The sequence below is a fragment of the Heterobasidion irregulare genome (genome assembly GCF_000320585.1).
Source record: "Heterobasidion irregulare TC 32-1 unplaced genomic scaffold scaffold_02, whole genome shotgun sequence".
NCBI classification, from domain to species: Eukaryota; Fungi; Basidiomycota; class Agaricomycetes; order Russulales; family Bondarzewiaceae; genus Heterobasidion; species Heterobasidion irregulare.
The window spans coordinates 600499-623966 of record NW_009258198.1 but is presented as its reverse complement, the minus strand read 5'-3'; the positions used below and the strand labels follow the sequence as shown (position 1 = coordinate 623966).

At 48.9% G+C, this 23468-nt stretch overlaps 10 protein-coding genes across 10 annotated transcripts; 2 read left to right on the top strand and 8 right to left on the bottom strand.

The window, feature by feature from the left end:
- Nucleotides 1-386: 386 nt before the first annotated feature.
- HETIRDRAFT_101042 (uncharacterized protein) lies at nucleotides 387-659 on the bottom strand (the record flags this gene model as incomplete). The annotated part of the gene is made up of 2 exons (XM_009543817.1): nucleotides 387-530; nucleotides 576-659. 2 exons carry the CDS (start codon nucleotides 657-659, stop codon nucleotides 387-389), a joined length of 228 nt encoding a protein of 75 aa, XP_009542112.1.
- Nucleotides 660-875: 216 nt separating this feature from the next.
- On the bottom strand, nucleotides 876-2676 carry HETIRDRAFT_470261 (uncharacterized protein). The gene is made up of 2 exons (XM_009543816.1): nucleotides 2450-2676; nucleotides 876-2390 (listed from the first exon to the last, which is right to left on the bottom strand). Exon 2 carries the CDS (start codon nucleotides 2172-2174, stop codon nucleotides 1308-1310), a length of 867 nt encoding a protein of 288 aa, XP_009542111.1. The 5' UTR covers nucleotides 2175-2390; nucleotides 2450-2676; the 3' UTR covers nucleotides 876-1307.
- Nucleotides 2677-4533: 1857 nt separating this feature from the next.
- HETIRDRAFT_424613 (uncharacterized protein) lies at nucleotides 4534-6170 on the bottom strand (the record flags this gene model as incomplete). Its single annotated transcript, XM_009543815.1, has 7 exons — nucleotides 4534-4844; nucleotides 4984-5116; nucleotides 5235-5279; nucleotides 5519-5551; nucleotides 5585-5652; nucleotides 5778-5855; nucleotides 6083-6170. 7 exons carry the CDS (start codon nucleotides 6168-6170, stop codon nucleotides 4534-4536), a joined length of 756 nt encoding a protein of 251 aa, XP_009542110.1.
- Nucleotides 6171-6199: 29 nt separating this feature from the next.
- Nucleotides 6200-7645, bottom strand: HETIRDRAFT_101044 (uncharacterized protein; the record flags this gene model as incomplete). The annotated part of the gene is made up of 6 exons (XM_009543814.1): nucleotides 6200-6324; nucleotides 6381-6423; nucleotides 7110-7178; nucleotides 7234-7271; nucleotides 7351-7486; nucleotides 7532-7645. 6 exons carry the CDS (start codon nucleotides 7643-7645, stop codon nucleotides 6200-6202), a joined length of 525 nt encoding a protein of 174 aa, XP_009542109.1.
- A 636-nt stretch (nucleotides 7646-8281) lies between these two features.
- On the bottom strand, nucleotides 8282-9775 carry HETIRDRAFT_414311 (uncharacterized protein; the record flags this gene model as incomplete). The annotated part of the gene is made up of 3 exons (XM_009543813.1): nucleotides 8282-9523; nucleotides 9583-9662; nucleotides 9727-9775. 3 exons carry the CDS (start codon nucleotides 9773-9775, stop codon nucleotides 8282-8284), a joined length of 1371 nt encoding a protein of 456 aa, XP_009542108.1.
- A 3467-nt stretch (nucleotides 9776-13242) lies between these two features.
- On the bottom strand, nucleotides 13243-13530 carry HETIRDRAFT_309894 (uncharacterized protein; the record flags this gene model as incomplete). Its single annotated transcript, XM_009543812.1, has 1 exon — nucleotides 13243-13530. The coding sequence occupies one exon, from the start codon at nucleotides 13528-13530 to the stop codon at nucleotides 13243-13245; it is 288 nt and encodes a 95-aa protein (XP_009542107.1).
- Nucleotides 13531-14390: 860 nt separating this feature from the next.
- Nucleotides 14391-15485, bottom strand: HETIRDRAFT_424611 (uncharacterized protein; the record flags this gene model as incomplete). Its single annotated transcript, XM_009543811.1, has 4 exons — nucleotides 14391-14727; nucleotides 14748-15257; nucleotides 15318-15394; nucleotides 15459-15485. 4 exons carry the CDS (start codon nucleotides 15483-15485, stop codon nucleotides 14391-14393), a joined length of 951 nt encoding a protein of 316 aa, XP_009542106.1.
- A 3696-nt stretch (nucleotides 15486-19181) lies between these two features.
- Nucleotides 19182-19337, bottom strand: HETIRDRAFT_310060 (uncharacterized protein; the record flags this gene model as incomplete). The annotated part of the gene is made up of 1 exon (XM_009543810.1): nucleotides 19182-19337. A coding segment is annotated over one exon (156 nt), but the record flags the coding sequence as incomplete, so codon positions are not given.
- A 175-nt stretch (nucleotides 19338-19512) lies between these two features.
- On the top strand, nucleotides 19513-20041 carry HETIRDRAFT_414310 (uncharacterized protein; the record flags this gene model as incomplete). The annotated part of the gene is made up of 2 exons (XM_009543809.1): nucleotides 19513-19694; nucleotides 19753-20041. 2 exons carry the CDS (start codon nucleotides 19513-19515, stop codon nucleotides 20039-20041), a joined length of 471 nt encoding a protein of 156 aa, XP_009542104.1.
- A 1612-nt stretch (nucleotides 20042-21653) lies between these two features.
- Nucleotides 21654-23303, top strand: HETIRDRAFT_448404 (uncharacterized protein; the record flags this gene model as incomplete). Its single annotated transcript, XM_009543808.1, has 5 exons — nucleotides 21654-21833; nucleotides 21915-22165; nucleotides 22224-22275; nucleotides 22339-22404; nucleotides 22902-23303. 5 exons carry the CDS (start codon nucleotides 21654-21656, stop codon nucleotides 23301-23303), a joined length of 951 nt encoding a protein of 316 aa, XP_009542103.1.
- Nucleotides 23304-23468: the final 165 nt, after the last annotated feature.

Below are 23468 nucleotides of genomic sequence, written 5' to 3'. Positions count from 1 at the left end.
CACATCAGGCCTTCACCAACAAAGATTCTATATGAGATCGAATGGGATACATAGATCAGTAGGGGAAAATTAAATATTGAGAGTCCTCGAGTTCAGAAGGTGCAATATCTTGTCTCTCCTACCTTGGAACCAAACAGTTTCAATGACGCCCACTCCTAATTCTCCAATGAAGGCGAATAGCACAACAACGTCGCGATAGCATTTATTGCTTCCAAATCGAAATAGCTAGCAGTGGGTAGATTTTAGTCCTGCTTTCACGAGTGATTGCCAAATAATGGACCAGATTCATGATGAGACTCGCAGATACATCGTCCGGCCCCGCAGCAAATGTTTGGTCGTTCTTCCAGAGCCGACCTCGTTGACAGACAGAGCCTCGAGCGTGTACTTCAACGTTTACGCAATCGCAAGACAGATAGCATGTCGTTCAGGTGCACAGCGAAGCCGACGTACGTCATTTGATGCATTGCAGTGAGCGCAGTGAAGAGGATCGATGGACCGTCGTTGCGGGGAAGGGTGACAAGAAGGAAGTTCTGCGTTATGGCATGTGAGAACTGTGGATGAAAGAGCAAGCGTACAAAAAGCGGCATCGCCAATGTATACCGGGCGAAAATGTCTGCCTCGTTCTCAACAACGGCAACGCCAACCTCCATCACTGTCATCGTCTCGCACATCTAGCCTTCGAACGGCATGAATGGAGTGGACGAAGTTCCATACACTGAGCTCGATGCTGCTGCAGTGCAGGCGTCGATAGTCTTGTCAGAGCTGACGGTCAGCCGCAATGGGCGAAATCAGCAAATAATTGAGGAAAGATTTACTCCGCCTAGTCTAGTTCATTGTTGAAGGTAGCCGTATGCCAGCAGGGCTCGCGTTCGAAGGACAATATGAGAAGGAATAGATCGATATACTATGAAAAAAGCGCTAGAGTGAACAGACTGTACAACAACCGTAAATTCGTGATAAGTTGCGTGTGATGAACCTCGTGGGAGATGGGCTTATAGACCCCTCGTCGCTGAGGTGCCGTCGTGGTCGACGATGAGCGACCAGGGCGTATGATGGCTTACATAACGATCGGCTTTCGATCCGTCGTGCATTGTCGCGCAATGCCGGGCTGGACGACGTCGACCACGAGCAGAGTCCTGCGAAAACCAGAGTGAGTCAGTTTTCAACCGAATCGATCCGAGCGCAACAGGTTAGTCAAAACAACGAGGGTGGTAAGGAAAGGAAAGGCAAAGACATCGATAGCGTGCGCCGCGAAACAAAAGAGCGAGCGAAGTGAAAAGAAAAACGAACGGTACGCACCTTCAGCTCTATCCACTGAGCAGGCTATCTCCTATGCCCCCCATTCCCCCTCCGCCGCCCTCTGGACCATCATGTCTCGGGCCCTGCGAGGGACCGCCCCTGCCGTTATGTTTCCTGCCTCTGTTTGGGCAGTGCTCTCGCTTGTGGCGATGGACTTCATCTTTACGCACAAAAAGGGCTGGGCAGTCGCCGCATGCAAATTCGCGCTGTCCTCCGTGGCGCAGAGTCGCCTTGTGTCGGGGCATGTCGTACGGGCACGACAGCCGCTTGCTACACCCGTCGGTGCCGTCGCAGACATGAGGGTCTGCCCTCTTGCGCTTTCGCGCGCCTCTCTGTTCCTCCCCAGGTGTCGATGTCCAGGGCCCTCCGATGAACTGCAGTACAGCCTCGGGGACTGGCTCACTTGTGGGGTTTTCTACCCTGTAGGTGGACGTCGTCGATGTCAGTGTAGTTTCTGGGGGGGCGCTGCCATGCGCCTGTGGATGGACCACAAGCATCTGGCCTCGCTCTCCCGCCGTCTCTCTCTCCCTCTCCGCATAGTCGCTTGGCAGCTTGACCGAAAATCGGCCATACCCCGCGATCGGGGGCATGCGCGGCCTCTTGACTATACGCCTCCCCGCCGTCGCGCCGCTCGCTCCCTGACTCCCTCCCTCCTCCCTCCCATCTCTCCCCTCCCCATTTTTCGCCTTCTTCCGCCTTGGCTCCTCCTCCACATGCACGTGGTGCTCCAGCAGCACCGGCTCCGAGGCGGTCTCTGGCGACGGCGGCAGCTCTGGGACAAGCTCCGGGGCCTCCTCGACGAGCACCTGCGGAGGCACCTCGGCCAACACCCGAAGGACGGTGTCGCGCGGTGCCTCCACTATATCTCGCGCCATCTCGCTCCATGGACCATGGATCGGCTGGACGGCGCCCAGCAGCGAGGAGAAGGGTGCCGTGCGGTCTTGGGCGGGTACGTGTGGCGCGATGGGGGTTGGAACCTCGAGGTAGGTCCCATGGAGCGAGCGATATGGGAGTGGCACGTTAGGGCTCGGGTATCTACGGGTGATGTAGGCGTGAGGCGACAGCTGTACGGGAGGGTAGGTATCCTCATCCTAAGAATACAGAACAATGAGTGGCGTGTTGAAAGTCCGAAGCTAAGTTCCAGACTTACCGACTCGTCTGTGTCACCGCTCTCACCGTGTGTCTCGTCGACATCGTGTTGGGAGCACGACGGACCTGCGCCAGGTGCTGCGGATCGATTCGCATGAACGTATAGCAAAATCCTGACGTGATATGCAAATATACAACGCACTGAAAAGCTCGTCCTCAAACGAGTCGTCGCTGTAGTAGTAGGACATGTTGGTATCTTAATGGCGCTGTTGTGGAGGAGAGGCGGGTGACACCTAGTGGTACAGTGAACGGTTGACTTTTTACCTTCGGCTCTCTGATTTTATTATCGAAGAAGCGCCCACTGCCTTCTCAAGAAATCTTCCCAAGGAACGCCTCCGACGCCGGTGTGATGCCTTCCTTCGCATGCTGGAATTAGGCTCCGACCCAAGCCCAAGGTGGGTCCATTGTTCGCATCCCGCAGGTTGTTCATCATTTCTCTGTTCGGCCGTGTCCTCTCTTCCAGCGACAGGCGGGCAATTTTAATTTTCTCTGCCTCGTTCCATCAATTCTGTAAGACAGAACGTGTCAAGGCTGTGAACATCCGGCGGGCTTCTGGGGGTGCGTCCATCGTTATCGTCGTTTATCCGGCCCTCGATAACATCTGTGGCAAAGTCACGCGAGGAGCGGGGTTGCACATGTCGTAACAACCCGCTTATTCCCTTGTTCTCCACAGCTTCTTCTGACCGTCGACTCCCGTCAGCGCCATGCCTTGTATCTGGCACGGGTCGCTGCAGTTGAAATTATGCACCCTTGTCGATAGGTTGTAGACGCATCAGGGTGCTTGAATTTACTGGTGGTCCCATCGCAAACGGCATAATGCAGCCCGCGAGTGGTCTGGAATCGAATATTCTAGTCGCTTATGGTGTCTTCGCACAACATGCAGGGGTAGAAAGGCACACTATTTTGCCATCCTTCATTTCATCGCTTTTTTGAAGACAGTGGATCGTTCTAGCTTAACTGGCTCATTCAGCGTGCTCAGGATTCCCCGTATGGGCAAGTGCAGGCTGGTCGGAATGTCAGGACGAGGGTCTAAGGATGGTTTGATCTTGTCGGAGCGTGACTTGCGATAGCTCCGGTGCGAAGGTGGAGGCGCCCAGTGATAAATTAACAAGCGGGATGACTGATTTTGTCGGCAATATAGGGCTTGCATCCTCCTCGTTGTATGTGACTTGAGCATCGTGGGTATCCATAGAACGGGCACAGCCAACATCTAGTGTGTTCGTGTCGGACTCATGTACTCAGTGAACCGACTATCGAATCGGCCTCTCGGCGCGTACACATCCAAAGGCTTGCTCGAGTGGGGATGCGCATGGATCCGTGCAATTGTGCGACTATTCGCGTCGAGAGAGAATTCATGGGACTTAGGTAGCAGGCTTGAGCCATTGTTTATGAGAAGAAGGTCTGTACGTCGTACTCGACTTCATCGCCTCATCGATAAAAGCGGTCAGATGCTGCACGCTGCAGTACGTTCTGCTGACGCAAGGGAATCGTGCGATCAGAATGTCGTCTTCTCCCTTCCATACGATCCCAACATGTCCTCCCTGAAGGCCGAACGCTTCGGACCTTTCCAACAGACTCTGTGAATGTCAAGGAACTCCCGATGTCCCACTGCTTGCTACTAATGCGCGGCTCCTGCTATTCTCTGCACTTCTATGTTATAGATGTCTCTGTTCGGAAGATATTTCTGCAAGACATAGTTGATGTACGAGGGTAGGGCGAGGTTACTATCCGCTCAGAGGTTTCGACGTTTCAGCAGAGCCAGATAATGTGTCTTTATTCAGGGCTGCTTTACACCTTGTCGACTGCATATTCCCGATGGCTGTAATGCCATATGCCACTCGTTTACTGATGCACACCTGGCTCCACGGATGGACAACTGCTGTTGTTTGCGTGCACGAATTCTGAGCGGCATTTTTTCTTCTAGGCTCAGAAGAGACATCGTCTTACAGAGGTACATGGAAGATGCTTAGGGAGAAACGATATCGTCGTGCAGCGATAGTAGTAGTTTGGCTAGTAATTTGCTGGAGCCGAGAAAGCATCGTTGTAACCATTCCACGGGAATAGGTTTAAGAGATATTATTGATGTCATGGATTGTTTTGAGCGATGAAAAAGACGTCGCTGCTTTTGAAGCCTTGAGGCCTGAGGTGTATGTACGAGGACAAGTTGAAGTTGGCACCGCTGGAGTGGCGCCCGGTGATGGCTTTGGACGTGGATGCAGATGCCGTAAGCGCCGCCTTACTTTGCACAGCACACGTGGCTATATCCCGAATGCTCGAATGCTCGCCCTCTTCCGGCGCGTGCAAGAGAGATGCGACAAAGAACAAGAGCGCAAGACCAGCAAGACTAGTCAGGCGAGGGCCAGGAGACAAGACCAAGATATCTTTCGAGAGATACACTATTACAGAGCTACAGTACATCACCTGAGCTGCCAGGAGGCTCCTAGAGAACCTAGATCTTGCTACCGTATAGAGACCGTCGAGAAACTATCATTCAATCAACATCTGTGGGAACGGAATGCGGATCATAAAACTCACGAACGATTGACATCCCCTCATTGACGACCCCATCTCTTGCAGGGTCGTCCTGCGCAAGTGAAGTCGGCGTCGTGGCCTGAAGACGTAAAGCTTTCCATTGATCGAGATCTTGAAGCAGATGTGACCAGAGATACTGAAGAAGTTGTCCAGATAGACCAGTGCCAAAGAAACCACAGACGAACGAGCAAACAGGCAAGAAGAGAACATAAGCAGCGAGACGAGCGAGCAACACAGAGCAAAGAGCCACATACAATGTAGGCAAGAGAGAACAATTGTAGAGGCATGATATCAGCACACTGTCGGCCAGAGATCCAGAGCAAAACGGAGGACACAGCTAGAGACTCAAGACAAGCTCGCCAAGATGCCTGAGGTGGATGTCACAGAAGATTGTTGGTTGTTTCGCCTAATCGTGCTTCAAGAAAATCGTCCCAATGATTACCCAGTGTTGTGCTTCGACTGTGCGGTGGACTTGTTGTGGCACTTCATCCGGCTGTTCAATTCTTTTGTCGTCCTCACCTCAAGTTTGGAGACGTACCTGTGAATGTAAGACGTGTGGGCGACTCAGAATCTGCGACAACGGAAAGAGGAATGAAGGACTCACCGGGGACTGACGCCCCCTAACTGATCCGATCTCTTGCAGCTTGAAGTAGGTGTGTGGCGGTGCGCGACCTAAGCAATAAAATGGTTAGGTGTACTTACACTGACAAGATATTCGTGACCAAGGATGAGGTGAGAAGGTCGGCAAGATACACCAGAAAAGAACAATAAACAAGAAAGAGATAAACATCACAGACCGAGACCGTCGCCGAGATAGACCAGGGCCGCCGAGTATGAAAGAAGGCCCGAGAAGATAGACGAGCAAGGAGACAAGACTGAGATAAACGAGAAAAGATTGAGGTGAGAAGCCAGAGACCAAGAGCAAAGCCACAGCGAGAGGAGACAGCGAGGACCAAGACAAACAGAGCGAGAAAGACAGAGCGAGCAGAAAAAAGACACAGCCAGGAGAGAAGACAGAGCAAGGATAAAGAGGAGAGCGAGGAGCAAGTAAGACAGAGCGAGCACACCAGATCCAGGAGACAGCCAAGAGAGACGAGGTTACAGAGCGACCAGGGAACATAGAAAGACCAGAGAAGACAGCAAAAAGCGAGCAGACCACAGCCAAGACAGGCAAGACAGAACCCAGACATGTTAAAGAGACACACCAGCAACCAGACGTCTAAGCCACCTCCAGAGAACGATACAGCCCAATGCCACAGACCAAAGCCACAGATCCCAGAGCAGTGTCGCCAGAAGATACAATGTAGCCAGTGAACTTGCTGTCGTGCTTGAAGGCGATCGTGCCTGCGAATGCGTCGTTGAGCACCAAGGATATACGAGCAGTGGTCAATACGACGTACCTATGAACTTGACGTCGTGCCTGGGGCGATCGTGCCTAATAACCTAGAGCGCGTCGAGGTTCAATGGTTGAAGTGATGGCGAACAGCATGAATGAGATGTACCTGTACAGATGAAGGAGGGCACGGAGAGGATAGTAAGTAATGAAGTGCATGAGAGAGGACAAGGGGGTGGTGGTGGTGGGGAGGAAGAGAGTGTGATGGAAAGAAAGAGGAGAGAACGGCGAGGCCTTATAGAGTTGGGGGTCACCAATGTCCCTTTGGCACCACCCATCGGTTAACGCGTGCGCCTTCGCTGCCACCACATTCGCCACAACATGACAAACGCCACGCTTCTCTGTCCAGCCACCTCGCCCGTTATGGAAAGAGAACCGGCGTCTTGTGCGATCGGGTGACAGGCGTCGTTGATTCGTCGGGGACAAACACGATGCATGAAGGCTCGAGGCTTCTCGGAAAACACTATCGCGCGCCACTCATAATCACAGGACTATTGTCCCTGCGGTACTTCCTTATAGACCCGATCCACATCAGACCATTACCAGGATTCTCTACGAGATCCTTATACACAGAACGATCTTCTTCTGTATAAGGTCAGCCACGGAGACTATACGAGATCGAACGGGATATGTACTAGATCAGTAGGGGAGAATTTGACATTGGGGGTCCTCGAGTTCAGAAGTTGCATCATCTCGTCTCTCGCACCTTGAACTAGACAATTCCAATGACGCCCACTACGAATTCTCCGACGAAGGTGAATAGCGCAACGTTGCGGTAGCAGTTATTACTTCCAAATCGATATAGCTAACAGCGGGTGAATTTCAATTCTGCCTCCACAAGTGATTGCTAAACAACGCACCAGATTCATGATGAGACTCGCAGATACATCGTCCGGCCCTGCGGCAAATCTTTGGTCATCCTTCTAGAGCCTCCCTTGTTGACGGGCGGAGCCTCCAGCCTTTACTTCAACGTTTACACAATCGCAAGACAGATAGCATGTCGTTCAGGTGCACAAACAAGAAGTCGGCGTGCGCAATTTGATACAGTGCAGTGAGCGCAGTGGAGAGGATCGATGGACCGTCGTCGCGGGGAAGGGTGGCAAGAAGGAAGTTCTGCGTTATGGCATGTGAGAACTGTGGATGAAAGAGCAAGCGTACAAAAAGCGGTATCGCCAATGTATACCGGGCGAGAATGTCTGCCTCGTTCTCAACAACGGCAACGTCAACCTCCATCACTGTCATCGTCTCGCACATCTGGACTTCGAACGACATGAATGAAGTGGACAGAGTTTCATACACTGAGCTCGATGCTGCGCAGCGCAGGCGTCGATAGTCTCGTCAGAGCTGACGGTCAGCTGCAATGGGTGAAATCAGCAAATAATTGAGGAAAGATTTACTCCGCCTAGTCTAGTTCATTGTTGAAGGTAGCCGTATGCCAGCAGGGCTCGAGTTCAAAGGACAATATGAGAAGGAATAGATAGGTATTTGTAGAAGAGAAGCGCTAGAGTGAACAGACTGTACAACAATAGATCCATGTGAAGCCGTGATAATTTAGATGTGATCAACCTCGTGGAAGATGAGCTTATCGACCCCTCGTTGCTGAGGTGCCGTCGTGCGTGAAGTTGACGATGAGCAACTCATGGCGGTATTATAGCTTACATAACGACTGGTTTCCTGTTCGTCGTGCAATACCGGGCTAGACGACGCGTCGAGTCGATGTCGATCACAAGCAGAGTCCTGCGAAAACAAGAGCGAGTCAGTTTCCAACCGAATCGATCCGAGCGCAACAGGTTAGTCAAAACAACGAGGGCGGTGAGGAAAGGAAAGGCAAAGGCATCGATGGCGTGCGCCGCGAAACAAAAGAGCGAGCGAAGAGAAAAGGAAAGCAAACGGTACGCACCTTCAGCTCTATCCACTGAGCAGGCCATACCCCATGCCCCCCATGGACCCTCTACCGCCCTCTGGACCATCGTGCCTCGGGCCCTGCGAGGGACCGTCCTCATTGTTATGCTTCCTGCCCCTGTTTGGGCAGTGCTCTCGCTTGTGGCGATGGACTTCATCTTTACGCACAAAAAGGGCTGGGCAGTCTCCGCATGCAAATTCGCGCTGTCCTCCGTGGCGCAGAGTCGCCTTGTGTCGGGGCATGTCGTACGGGCACGACAGCCGCTTGCTACACCCGTCGGTGCCGTCGCAAACATGAGGGTCTGCCCTCTTGCGCTTTCGCGCGTCTCTCTGTTCCTCCCCAGGTGTCGATGTCCAGGGCCCTCCGATGGACTGCGGTACAGCCTCGGGGACTGGCTCACCTGTAGGGTCCTCCACCCTATGGGTGGATGTTGTCGATGTTACTGTATTTTGTTGGGGGGCGCTGCCGTGTGCCTGTGGATGGACCACGGGGATCTGGCTTTGCACATCCACCGTCTCTCTCTCTCTCACCGCATATTGGGTCTGAAGCCTCACGGAAAAGCGCCCACATCCCGCAATCGGGGGCATGCGCGGCCTCTTGACTATGCGCCTCCCCGCCGTCGCGCCGCTCGCTCCCTGGCTCGCTCCCTCCTCCCTCCCCTCGCTTCCCTCCCCATTCCTCGCCTTCTTCCGCCTTGGCTCCTCCTCCACATGCACGTGGTGTTCCTGCGACACCGGCTCCGTGGTGATCTCTGGCGATGGTGGCAGCTCTGGGACAGGCTCCGGGGCCTCCGCGACGAGTACCTGCGGAGGCACCTCGGCCAACACCCGAAGGACGGTGTCGCGCGGCGCCTGCACGATCTCCCGTGCCATGTCACTCCATGGACCCCGGATCGGCTGGACGGCGCCCAGCAGCGAGGAGAACGTTGCCGCACCGCGCCTCCGATGGACCTCGATAGGGTCCAATGCATCCACTAGTGTTGAGATGGTCGAGATGGGGACGTGACATGGATCCTCCTTCGTGTATGCGTGAGTGGTGGGGACTGGAACAGGGAATGGCCATGCGCGCGCTGACTCGTTGTCATCGTTCCAGTGGGTGGCCTGGCTAGGTGCGTATGGCGCGAAGGGCGTCGGAACCTCAAGGTAGGTTCCAGGGAACGGATTCAGTCGTCCCCCACGTGCGATGTAGGCGTAGGGCCACGGTTGTGCAGAAGGGCTCCCGTCCTGGAGAAAGTACGTGCCCTCATCCTAGGAATGCAGAGCAATGAGTGGCGTGTTAAAAATCTGGAGCAAGGTTCTAGACTTACTGACTCGTCATCTGTGAGGTCGCTCTCACGATGCCTCTCGTTGTCGATAGCATGGGAGCGCGACGGGCCTGCGCCAGGAGCTGTGGGCGGGTTCGTGTTAACATGTAGCAACCTGTTCGAATGATATGGACATGCAGAACATACTGAAGAGGTCTTCCTCAGTGTCATGGCCGTAATCGTGGCACCACGACATTGCTAAGCCGGTGGATGATGGTGTGTAGGTTGTGTTGTTTAGTGGCTCAACAGCGCTGTGGTGGTTGATAGGGGAGAGGTGGGTAAGACTCAGCGGTACAGTGAACTGTTAACTTTTCACCTCGCTCGATTAGGCGGATATACCGTCGAGGAAGCGCCCACCGCCTTCCCAAGGAATCAGTCCAAGGAACACCTCCGACGCCGGTGTGATGCCTTCCTTCGCATGCTGGAATTAGGCTCCGACCCAAGCCCAAGGTGGGTCCATTGTTCGCATTCCGCAGGTTGTTCATCATTTCTCCTTTCGGCCGTGTCCTCTCTTCCAGCGACAGGCGGACAATTTTTCTCTGCCTCGTTCCATCAATTCTGTGAGACATAACGTGTCCAGGCTGTAACCATCCGGCGGGCTTCTGAGGGTGCGTCCGTCGTTATCGTCGTTCATCCGGCCCTGGATAACATCTGTGGCAAAGTCACGCGAGGAGCGGGGTTGCACATGTCGTAACAACCCGATCATTCCCTTGTTCTGTACCACTTCTTTTGACAGTCGGCGCTCTTCGGCGTCATGCCTTGTATCCGGGACTGTATCCGGGACAGGCCTCCGCAATTGATATTATGCGCGTTCGTCGATAGGTTGTAGGCGCATCAAGATGCTTGATTTTACGGAGGGGTCATTGCAAACGGCACGATTCAGCCTGCTCGTGTTCTGAAATCGAATATTCCGGCCGATTGTAGCGTCTTCGTGCATCACGCAGGGGTGGCAAGGCACAGTATTGTGCCATGTACTCAGTCGACCGACTATCGAATTAGTTTTCTCGGCGCGTACATATCCAGAGGCTTTCTCGAGTGAGACTGGGAAGGCACCTGCACGCCCGATCGACCATTTCCCGTGTCGACAGAGCATCCATCAGCGGCACCGGAAAGTAAGTTTGAGCTATTGCTCATGAAGAGGGTCTAGATGTCGTACTCAATTTGATTGCCTCATCGATCAGTGCGGATGTTATGGATAGGTCTGCATGTCTCAGTACTAACCGCCAACGCGATGTTAATGTACGATCAAAATATTGCCTTCTTCCTTTCATCCCATTGTACGCTCTGGATTCTCCCAACAGACTCTCCGCATTTCGAAGAATACCAGTGTCCCGCTGCTTGCGATAAGGGAGCATTCCTATGATCGACTCGCGTTTTCAAGCTAATAGACGAGGTTGGAGCGAGGATAGAGTCGCATCGAAGGATGCAACGTCCCAGCAGAGCTTTGAACCAAGCCAAATTCAGCTCGGCATGGGAGCATTACCTCGAAGATGTGAAGGCAATGTTCACGATAGTGCTCTCGAATTCCTCAATACCCCATTATATCATGTTTACTGCACGTCTCCGATAGATGTATCTCCGTATGTTACAGCTGGAGCAAGAGGCTTGGGAGGAACGATTGTCATTGTTGTGCAAATAATTCGCTGGATTCGACAAGCACCACTGTGAGCGTTTCACGAGAATAGGCTCAAGAGACAATAGTGATGTCATGAAAAATCTATGGCCTGTTTTGAGCGGTGAAAACGAAAGTCGTTGCTGCTCTTGGGGTGAGGACAAGTTCAAATCGGCGCCGTCGGAGTGGCGCTCGATGACATTAGACGTCGATGTACCTTGCGCGGTAAGGCAGGACCCCCGCGAATCACGCCAGAGGTCCGAGCTGGATCCGGGGGAAAAATGGGCACGTAAGTGCCGAGTTCGAGGGAAAATCTGGGGTAAACTGGCAGGATAAAGATCAGAGGTCCGAGTTTTGTCCGGGGGCTGCGCGTGTTTGAGTAGGAGGTCCGATCCTGTTCGGAGATTTGACCCGGATCTGACCTCGGGATATATCACTGATATATTGCAAAATATATTACTATTGCACCCAAGCCCAAGCATCCAATACTGATCATGTATTTCCTAGAACAGAACCAAAAAAGCTAATACATTTACGAAGAAAGGCTTGCCTCATTTCACAATCAGCGCCGAAGTATCCAAGGTGTATCCTCTTCAAACAGTGGCTCATCAGTAAATGGGCAAATTTGATTACCACGATTATAGAGCTTAGCGGCACTTACCAGCCTTGCACAAGTGTTGCTTGCTTAAAGGATCACTCTAAGCTGTTGTAAGAGTTCAGAGCTTGCTCAAGCTCTGCGCACTTACCTGCTTGTCTTGTAAGTATGATAAGAACGAAGGGTCATCTTGTAAGTTGAATAAGGATTGATGCTCACATTGTAAGTAGCATAAGAATTCAATATGACCAAGTAAGCACTATGAGGAATTTGGATTGTGAGAAGACGGTGTGCTCAAGAAAACAAACTGTATGGGGGCTACATACTACATGCTAGGAAAATGCTTTGAAAGGCTTTCCCCTGTCGTTCCCTGTCTGAACATACAAACAGTGTCCTGTAAGGAAATTTGGATGGTATTCCATGCAGAGTCAGTGCATGCCTCCTCCTTGCAGCGGATCTACTAGCTTTGTGAGATGAAAAGCATCATCAGTATGATGTCTGGAAACCAGATACATACTAAAAATCCTCTTCCTCCCAGCTTCCTGTATATACTGGAAATTGTCAAGAGTCTAGGAACCTGCTGAATCAATGAGACTTGAGCATCTCGGGCTTCTTTAGATGCTTCAAATATTTGCTGCTGTTGGATTTGAAAGTGAGGATTTTCACACAGCCCTCCGGCACCACCTGGGACCCAAGGCGGCCAGCTTGGTCATCTATGGTGCCATCTGGAAAAACCTCCTCTCTTAATGAGATCTAATTATTCAAAATACTAATCTAAGCTAATTAGAATATATTATCCATAATCAACTTTATGACCAAATTTACAATCAAGGGGATATTGTCTATATTATTACAGTCCCATTGAAATCTACAACCCAATTACAATTTTACATATCCCAAATCCAAATTATATAAGTGCTACAATTTTATTTTTACTGTATTTCTTATTTTCAATTGGTTTACTATATTATTGTCTGGTGTCTAAATTCGAATATTAAAAGCCCTGATTTTTAGGGTATTTATTGACCCTTTTATATATAGAATAGATAAAAGATAAATGTGTAAGAAAATCAGAAATATTGAGATTGTCTTATTTATATTAACATATTTAGGTTATCAGATAAATAGTTCAGATCTTGTGGCTTAGTGGTTTAGAGCACTAGTTTGGGGTGTGCAAGCATAAGGTTATTGGTTCATTTCTAGTGATAGGCAAGTTTATAATAAGGTGCAACTTTAGTTTGATTAGTAAGCTCTATACATACTCTATGATTGGAGATGTAGTAGTAGTGGAGAAACCGTAGAACTGGGTTGGTTGATATTTTTCCGAAAATCCATATAATAAATTAGCTTTAATTATCTCTAATTAGATCTTATAATATCAGGATTAGAGGGGGGGTTAGCTAAAAATCCTTAATAGTAATTGGTAAAATATAGATATATTTATGCTTAACAATGGTTAATTCAATATGGAGCTTTTCTCTGATGGAGCTGACTTCAAAATTTGTAGAAGGTTGCATCCACACTGTATCCTCAATCCGCTAGTGCATCTAGCATGGTGTACTATGTGAGCAGTACTATTACCTGAGAAACATAACTCAAATTGCCACTTACTTTTTGGGATAGCCAGGAATCTGACAAGACTGATGGCATCACAATAAGCCTTCCTGACATTGTTATGTATATTACTGTTAGATATATACAGTGAATAGTACTTATTCTGCCCTATTGCAAACAGAGACAGCATCAGGGAAAAGCTCCATATTGAATTAACCATTGTTAAGCATAAATATATCTATATTTTACCAATTACTATTAAGGATTTTTAGCTAACCCCCCCTCTAATCCTGATATTATAAGATCTAATTAGAGATAATTAAAGCTAATTTATTATATGGATTTTCGGAAAAATATCAACCAACCCAGTTCTACGGTTTCTCCACTACTACTACATCTCCAATCATAGAGTATGTATAGAGCTTACTAATCAAACTAAAGTTGCACCTTATTATAAACTTGCCTATCACTAGAAATGAACCAATAACCTTATGCTTGCACACCCCAAACTAGTGCTCTAAACCACTAAGCCACAAGATCTGAACTATTTATCTGATAACCTAAATATGTTAATATAAATAAGACAATCTCAATATTTCTGATTTTCTTACACATTTATCTTTTATCTATTCTATATATAAAAGGGTCAATAAATACCCTAAAAATCAGGGCTTTTAATATTCGAATTTAGACACCAGACAATAATATAGTAAACCAATTGAAAATAAGAAATACAGTAAAAATAAAATTGTAGCACTTATATAATTTGGATTTGGGATATGTAAAATTGTAATTGGGTTGTAGATTTCAATGGGACTGTAATAATATAGACAATATCCCCTTGATTGTAAATTTGGTCATAAAGTTGATTATGGATAATATATTCTAATTAGCTTAGATTAGTATTTTGAATAATTAGATCTCATTAAGAGAGGAGGTTTTTCTAAATGTCTACCATATATCTCTAGCACATAGCCTCAAGTCTCTGTGACTAGTGATGACTACTTCCAAGCTAGCATAATGTTCTGATAGGCACCTGCACTGTGTAATCTATAGCTTATGGGGATCTCCACCCTGTGGGTGGACGTCGTCGATGTCAATGTAGTATCTTTGAGGGCGCTGCCATGCGCCTGTGGATGGACCACAGGGATCTGGTTTTGCACTCCCACCATCTCTCTTCCTCTCGCCGCATAGTGGCTCAGCAGCCAGACCAAAGACAGCCCACACCTCGTGATTGGGGGCATGCACAGTATGCACCTCTCCGCCTTTGCGCCGTTCCCTCCCTGGCTTTCTCCCTCCTTCTCCCCCTTGCTTCCCTTTCCTTCCCTCGCTTTCTTCTGCCTCAGCCCCTCCTCCATATCTACGTAGTGCTCCTACGGCACCGGCTCTGAGGCAGTTTCTAGTGACTGCGGCAGCTCTGGGATGGGCTTCGGGACCTCCTTGACGGGCATCCGCAGAGGGACCTTGGACAACCCCCGAAGGACGATGTCGCGCGACACTTCCACAATCTCCCATACCATGCCTCTCCATGGACCCTGGATCAGATAGATGGTGCCTAATAGTGAGGAGAAGGGCACAGCGCCGTGCATTAGAGGGTGTTCCTCGACCTCGATAGGATACACCAGTGTTGAGAAGGTAGATGTAGGGATGTGGCATGTGGCCGCCTCCATGTAAGTGGGTGTGGCGGGAAGTGGAACCGGGAATGCCACGGGCATGCCATCTGGTTGTTGTTGTCCCATTGGATGGCCCGGGCAGGTGCGCATTGCACGAAGAAGGCTGAAACTCAAGATCAGTTTTAGGGAGCGAGGGATGTGTGAGTGGCGCATAAGGCCTATGGTGTTCACCATGGGCGATGTAGGCGTAAGGCCATGGCTGTATAGAAGCCCCCCTGACCCAAGGAAGGTGAACGTCTTTGTCCTAGGAGCACCCAAGTATGAGTGGCATGTTGAAAGGTCTGAAGCTAGATTCCAGACTTACCGACTTGTCTGTGTGATTGCTCTCACCGTGTGTCTCGTCGACATAGGGTTGGGAGCATGATGGACCTGCGCCAGGTGCTGCAGGTCGATTCGCATTAATATGTAGTAAAGTTATGAAATGGTATACAAATATATAACGCACTGGATAACTCCTCATCAAACGAGTCATTTCCGTAGTAGTCAGATATGTTGATGCATCAGCAAACTGGGAAGCGTCTGTACAGAGCTGGACAGATGCTCCAGAGCCCCTAGATGCCCCTAGCAAGTCCCCGATTAGACAGACACTATGACTTTTGGCCAGTGTCTGGACATATCTGTCCAGATACACTATATATGGAAGTGATTAGATAATTGATGTCAATAGATGACCACAAAAATAATCTGTACTAAGCAAGGATTGAACCCAGAACCTCTTGAACTGTTCACTGGCTAAGAGCAATGTGAGTACTAGAATTATCCACTCCACCATATGGCCATGATATCCTTCCTCAACAATTAGCTTATATTGCACTCTTTGGGACTTCACAGAATTTGAGATGCCTAAACCCTGTGATGCATCATCTATTTTCGCATTTTTAGCATCTATCCATGGAAGAATGATGGCATATGATACATCATTCGAATGCTATGATACAGGGAAGTATCCTAATACCACTCATGAGCTGAAATCTAACAGATAGCATCAATGCCAATTAAAATCTTTGAAGTCTAACAAATGTATTTCTTGATTTTCCAGTACTGTGGGAATCTTACATACTCTGCCTTCCGGAAATGTGCTCCTAGTCAGCTTATTGATAGAGCACCTTATCTGCCCAGATCTAGCCATACACAGATATCTAGCCAGATATCCCCAGATGACCTAAGCATCTAGGAGCATCTGGGGCTCTGGGACTGGCTGGGACCGGTTACAGGTTTGCTGATGTGTCTTGAAGGTGCTGATGTGTAATTTGTAGGGGAGAGGCAGGTAAGACTTAGTGGTATGGTGAATGGTTGACCTTCCACTCTCTTCGGTTCTCTAGATATGCCATCGAAGAAGCGCCCACTACGGCTCAGACATCGCTGTAATGACTTCCCTTGCATATTGGAATTAGGTTCCGAACCAAAAGTGAGGCGGCCTCATTGTTCCCATGCCACAAGCCAGCATCCATTGTCTCCTTTTGGGCATCCTTTCTTCCAGCGGCGGGCGAGCAATATTCCCTGCCTCGTTCCATCAGTCCTGTGAGGCAGAACGTGTCCGCGCTGTGCCCACCCGGCGAATTTCTAGGGTGCATTTGCCTTATCATCATTCATTGGACCTCAATCACATCTGTGGCAAAGCATGGTGAGGAGTGGGGTTACGTTTGTCACAATATCCCACTTGATCCTTTGTTCAGCACAGGTTCTCTCCACAGTCGATGGTACTACATCTGTGAAGATCTGTGACCAGTTGCCTCAATTGAAATCATACGTGTTCGTCTATAGGTTGTAGGCGTATCAGGGTGCTTGATTTCGCGAGTGGGTCCATCACAAACGACATGATTCAGCTCTCTTGTTCTCTTTCGAATCTTCTAGCCGTTTATAGTGCCTTCACACAACACGTAGGGGTAGCGAGGCACCCCTTTATCACATATTTCTTTTAATTGCTCCACTGGGAACAGAGCATTGATGAGGCATGTTCAGTTCAAAATTTCACTTGAGATGCCCCGTTGAGGCGATTGCAGGCTAGGCGGACATCACAGCGATAGCCGAGGGATGAAAGCCAATTCATTATCTAGTCTCGTGCGGGTACGACTTACGATAGCTCCGTTTCCTTCCGCAAGCTCTAGTACGAATGGTGGAGGCATTCCATTGGCAATTTACAAATGTCATGACTGACCTTCGGGCACTCCAGAGCCCCGTTGTATGTGGCCCGGTGCTCGTTGCACCCTCCCCACCTATGCCTGCCTACTATACTGCTCCACGTGTGCTTGCCCATGTCATTACTGAGTTAATCATGGGCCCGTTTTCTTGGCGAGTCCATTCTGGAGCCCAAGTAAACTCTCGCGCGCTCTGCGGCTTATTGTTCACCTCAGTAGAGAATCCATGACTAGAACCAGGATGTAGGTTTGGTTCATTGTTCAGGACAAGGGAGTCTAGATGTCACAATTAGCTTCATCACCTCATTGATTGGCAAGGTTGGATGTCAAGGGTAGATCCACATGCTGCACTATGTAGTGCCAATGCGAGGGTATTGAATTGTCAATGAATCACTGGCGCCCCATCATCCCACATGCTGCTCTTTCTTTCTGCATACGCTCTGGCCTTTGCAAAGTCTTCTCGATAGTTGATGGGATTCCCATTATCCTGCTGCTACTACGATGCCATTGTCGGTGTTACATTCATACTCAGGGCAAGCCTACGATACGTTGTTGCACTCGCACATTGTTAGGCATCAAATAGTGATGGTAGAATGGAGGGCGGAATATCTAACTAGAAGAAAGAAAAGAGAAACAACCTAGAAGGGACAGGACATTTAATTCCGATTTTCTACATATTTTTCGAGTATTTTACCACTTAAACTTGATTTCCTATCCCTTTTCATACTCATAATTCGCTTTTGGGACAGATTCCAGAGCCTAGGGTCTATTTCAGAAAGGGCTAGACCATGGCAAGACAATAAGGAATGGAAAGAAAGCAGTGGAATCTGGTAGAATAGAAAGGAGCTTTAGTGGAAGGATGGAGAATGTTTAGGAAAGGGGCAAGGTCTAGGGCATTCCAAGCTGAAAGGAGGGGAAGGTTCTGAGCAGTTCTGAAGGAAGCTGAAGGAACATTCTACCACATTCTGAGCCTTTCTTTTACTTTCCTTTCTGTTCCTCTGCTTTCCTCCCTATTCTTTTTATTTCTACAGCATTCTTTGTGACTCACAGTGACTCTACTCAGCCTGTATATACTAGGAAGGAGATTCCCACTTGAAATAGTATATAAGGAGGCTGATTGTCCTGCTTCAGGCAGAGACCATCTCTCCCTCTTACTTTTACTCAGTCAGTCAGTGCCAGTCAATAAGTTCTTTGAGTGATATCAGTTGGAGATAAGCTGCAAGACTTGTAGGGATACTAGACAAACTAGTAGCTCGCCTTCAATCTGTGTAGCACCTCAGCAACTTGAATCACAAAGTTCTTAAGCCTCTCCTCATTATTCTCAACATTTACAGAGTATTGTCTTTGTTAGTGGTCTGGCACCACTTCAGAAATTCGCTAAATAGCTCAGGATATTCTCATCGTTGCCTATAACTGTGACCAACATCTGTGTATCGTGCCAACACCAGAAGGTATCATCTAGAACAGCAATCAAACGAACACTAGGTACATCCGGAAAAACAGGAAACCCCGATTGTATCTAGGGGAGAAACCATTCCTCACCGCGACAACGTTTGGTTAATTTGTGATGTTCCCCGCATCTCTGCGTTGCAAATATGTCTATTTTCCTCGATTGGTTCCGCATGCACAATAACGGAGGAGAGTGAAGCAAGATAATCATTCCGTCAAGGTCAAAACCCATCTCCACCCAACCCGACATGCAATAATCACTATCACAAAACAGCAACGGACAATGGAGATGGTGCACCTTCATTCGGCTCTATTCTGCACCATCAATGCCTCGTTAATTGAGTGTTTTTGACGGATAAAATACCATGTGCCACATTTGAACTTGATTGACAACTGCCACTATTCCTGACATTCAAATTATCTGAAAAGCATGTTAATAAGATACTCTGTGTGTGTACCTGCATTGACTCACCAAGCGACTTGAAAATGTCTTAAGAAACGGAAATTGCCATTGTCCTGTAGGAGTCGTAGTATCGCAAATGAGATGCTGTATTCGACAAAGTACCTCAGCAAAACTTGGATTATCTCCATAGAATAGCTATGAGAGATAATTTTAAGGTCATAAACGAGCCATGGGCCGTTTCTTGCGGTGAAGTAAATGTCGTCGTTGCACTTGAGATGGGTGTAAAGGACAAGTTGAAGTTGGCGCCGCTAGAGTGGCACCTGATGTGATTGGACGTCGGTGCTGGAGCTCTCGAAATTTCACTTGCTCTTCATGTTGTTGACAATGACAGCTCAATATTTCTTAACTATGACTGAATTTCTGTTTTCAAAATATGCAGATACAGCGCGATGCTAAATCTGCGATGTACGGCTGACCCAAGCCGGTTAAGTCACGTGTCAGTCTTAGTCATGTCATCGATTCATCGAACACACGCTGCACTCGCGCTGCCTCTCCAAGCTTCCAAGCACCACCCAGGACCAAGCGTAGTTCAAGCCCATTTGACATTCTCAAATCGGAACTGTGAGCCAATACTGCCTTTCGATACACGGACAAAACCTTGTGATGCACCAAAAGCCATTCTCCAGATGAGGTGAGCCTTGTGATATCCCGAAGTTGGCATTATCATATCAACCTGAATTTCCACATAGTGCAATCGATTACTGGAGTCCTCCTGCACAACTGAGACTGGATCTGCTTTCAGATCTCAGTGTCACTGCATCTGTCAATGATCCAAACATTTACAGGATCTTTGATGATGAAGTAGCCTTTCTGCGCAACACGATACGTGCAATCAACGCGTGGCGCAATGATATAATTCCCATGTGTCATCTCCCATCTGAGACTTTAGCGCATATATTCTATTTTTTGGCAGTAATCGATCCCCCGTGGATACGCGACCTGGGATGGATCAAAATCTCACATATTTGCAGATACTAGAGAGAAGTTGCTTTGGAGCATCAGAAACTGTGGTCAATAATCAATCTTGACCTTGGCAAATCATGTGTTTTGGAAATGTCTACATGTGCAAAATAAACAGCTATTGCTTTTGAAAGCTCCTATAATCAGAGCAGGCGTGATGCACGCCCTTTGATCTTGCCCCATTGGATTCACACAAACTCGACCATTCTATCTGATATATACCGCTTCTCAGACCTGCGTCTCCTTGCAACTCCTGCACCAATGATGGAACGTATCGATCTGGCAGTAGCTTCATACATTGATATCATGGAATTTCCAGGTAGCCTATTTGCCAACCATGCCCCACTCCTGCGCACTGCCTCTTTCACCGGGTTTGCAGTTCCTTGGTCTTCTCCTGTCCTGCATAATATGACCAATCTTACCGTTATCTTATTACAAGATACTGCTTTGACATCTCCTTTGCCATCATATAATGATTTTTTTGACAACATGCCTTACCTGGAGACACTCACGAATCACTTTGCCCTCCCTGCTCTTCCCCCTGCATCATCTGGTCAAATGCGAAGGAGAATTACACTCTCACACCTCTCGAGTTTGGATCCAAGGGGGTTCTAGTCACGTTGCATGGCAATCTTGCAAATTGCGGAATTTCCGACTACTACCAGAATCACTCTCGCTTGTAAATGCAAAGAAGCTGAGCTCTCTACAAGCTCGCTGCTTCCCATTCTGGAGAGGCAAAGTGGTAAAACGGGACTTGCGGCCCCTCTCTGGATTATTCGCATGACTCGCGACCACATCACAGGATGTATTGAATTCTATGGCTGGCTGCGTGGCCCGGATTTTTCTCCCGACGTTTCCTCGGCATTCATTGCTCTGACACTTCACGATGCATCTCCGTGGCCTCTGATTAGTTGTGATATTTTACGAGCTTTGTTCACACAGGATACTGAGACCTTCTCCCTGGATGCAGACCCCCGCTGGACCCTAGCTATGTTTCGTGATGTAGTTAGACGTGCTCAGAGTTTGAAACACACCTCCCTCTCTGAATCTATTCTACCACTATTTTGCACAGCTATGAAGAGGAATATAGACTCCACAGCTACCGAGCAGACGCTAGCCAACTCATACAGCGAATGTATCCCTTTCCCTAGTCTTGAGGTTATACAGTTGCATCGCTTCCATTCCTTACCCATACCCACTCTATATCTCTTGACCCGCGTGCTCAAACAACACAGTGCATTGCGGTCTCCAATTCAGGAGGTCGATATCATCGAATGGGACCCGCCAGAGCAATGGGTTGGCGAGCTGAGGCGCATCGTGCCGATTGTCAATTAGGGTGGAGAGTGGAGACGTCGGCCATGGTGATATACCTAACTTCGCCTCCAGACCGTAATTGCTTCCACATACGAATTTACAAGGAGGGTGTATTTCGTGTTTCAGACGGCAAAAATTGTGATGTAATCTGATTAAATTTCGTGCCGTACAGCTCCCATAAAAGGAAAAGTTGCATTTGGATTCTCAACCTTCGAACACTGTCCACTGCGTTGATCACCTCAAAGTTGAATCTGCATCTTGTGTTTCTTTCCTTGCTTTCCTCTATTGAGACTCTTTGATTTTCAAAATTACTGACATGGCGGCCACCGTGGAGGACCATACCGGCCCTAGCCGAACTAACGAATCTGATCAGTTTCCACTTGCCTCCGTATCTGCGCGTAACAGAATATCCATCGACGCGTTTTACGCGCCTGAAATGGTCGAGTTCTGGGCAAAGAAGTATCAAGATGCGAAGAACGAGCTTGATCTGCTCAAGGTTCGCATATGCATCACATTCTCCTCTTCTGAAGCTTCGTGCCGGGATTCTGACAAGGCAGTGACTGTGTGTCTGATACAGCGACACCTCTTTACGCAGCCTGATAGGAACGAGCTCCAGCAGGAGCAGAAGAGCCTAAAGACGCTCGTATCTCAATTGAAGTCAGAAAGTCGCGCCCGGGCTGCCCACGAAAAAGAGTTGACCAAGACAGTCGTGAAGGCGCAGCAGCAAAAGGACAAGTGGCGGGAAGAAGTTGTGCGTTTCGAGAAGGAAAGGACAGAGACGGTCAGAAAGGTCGCCGATCTGGAGGCGCAGAACGAGGCGCTCAAACAGTAGGTGTGATACTCTGCATCTAAGCCTGCGTGGTGTTCATCAGAAACGCGTCTCTAGATCGAGGACTTCTATGGTCAATGTAATGCTCTGGCTGCGGAGGCTGATCAAAGTAGGAGGGCCGAGGTCGAGGTAATTCACGCCTGTTTCATTCATTGATCCTGTGTTTCTGGAGGGCATCAAGCCTGTCCAGCTTCCGGAGACACTGTTGGACGTGCTTGGTCCGAAGGTGTCGCTCATGGTGCGTATTGAGGAGTTTAGTTGTAGCTTTCTCTTCATTCCACATATTTCAACTCGTATGCATCGAATTGTCATGTAAAGCTCAGCGGCGATAGACCATCAATGCAGAGGTGTGTATCTCTTCACGTGCATCGAAGGTGAAGATGAACGTGCATGAGCTCAGCGATATCCACTTCATTCGTCGTCCGCCGATCTGCATGCCCCTTCGCGTAGAAGAATGTGGGATGCATGGACACTGGTTTTATCCAACAGCACAAGTACGGGAAAACGAGCTGGTTGACCTGGTGATCGAGAGTACACCAAACATGGTGAGCGCACTTCGAAATATGTGGCCCTACTGTAAATTCTCAAGGATGATTTGTAGTGGATGTACTTAGGGAAATACCTATGCGCGTTTATGCCGGGAAGCGAGATGAAGTTGTCAGAGTGGATGACTTTGAACGAGATAGTCTGTTCGACTCAGCCCTTGCTTGATGCTGATACCTATTTTTCTAACAGACAAAAGTGATACACTGTCGGCAAGTAGCGAGTGCCGGCCTGCCTCCAGATCAAAGCGCGTCGTTACCGGCTCAAATGACTATGAAACGGCGCTACGAGACGGGCGAGTGGAGCGTCCCGTGCTTCAGTCTACGGTGTGTGGGCTTTAACGTCGATCTGTACAACGGTCTACCTCTCGCGGTAGAGGAGCTTATGAGGCCCATGGCTGCGCTGGAAAAGAGGCCGGTGGGACCAGATGCTGAGAACGACGCAGTGAACAAGAGAATCAGGATCACACAAAGCCCTGGCCGGCCTTTGGGGAATGGCACAGACGTCAGCCCAGCACAGAGTTCTTCGCTGACGTATGATCCGCATCCTGAGCTGAATCCAGAAAACATCCTTGCGGGTCCTCATTCCAGCTAATCTGCTTATGGAGTCGCTGGTATCGTGCAGCCCCTTGAGTGGAGATGATGTCTACAGCGATTGCTAGAATTTTTGCTGTTAGTAGAATATAGAGAGAACGAGCGCGATGCTGAAGAGAGGCCTCTAGTACGTTCCCAGAGGAAGTGTGGAGTGCGAAGACTGTGC

Excerpts from the sequence above, each read along its gene's own strand:
- HETIRDRAFT_470261 (XM_009543816.1), bottom strand. The coding sequence starts at position 2,174 with ATGGCGCGAGATATAGTGGAGGCACCGCGCGACACCGTCCTTCGGGTG.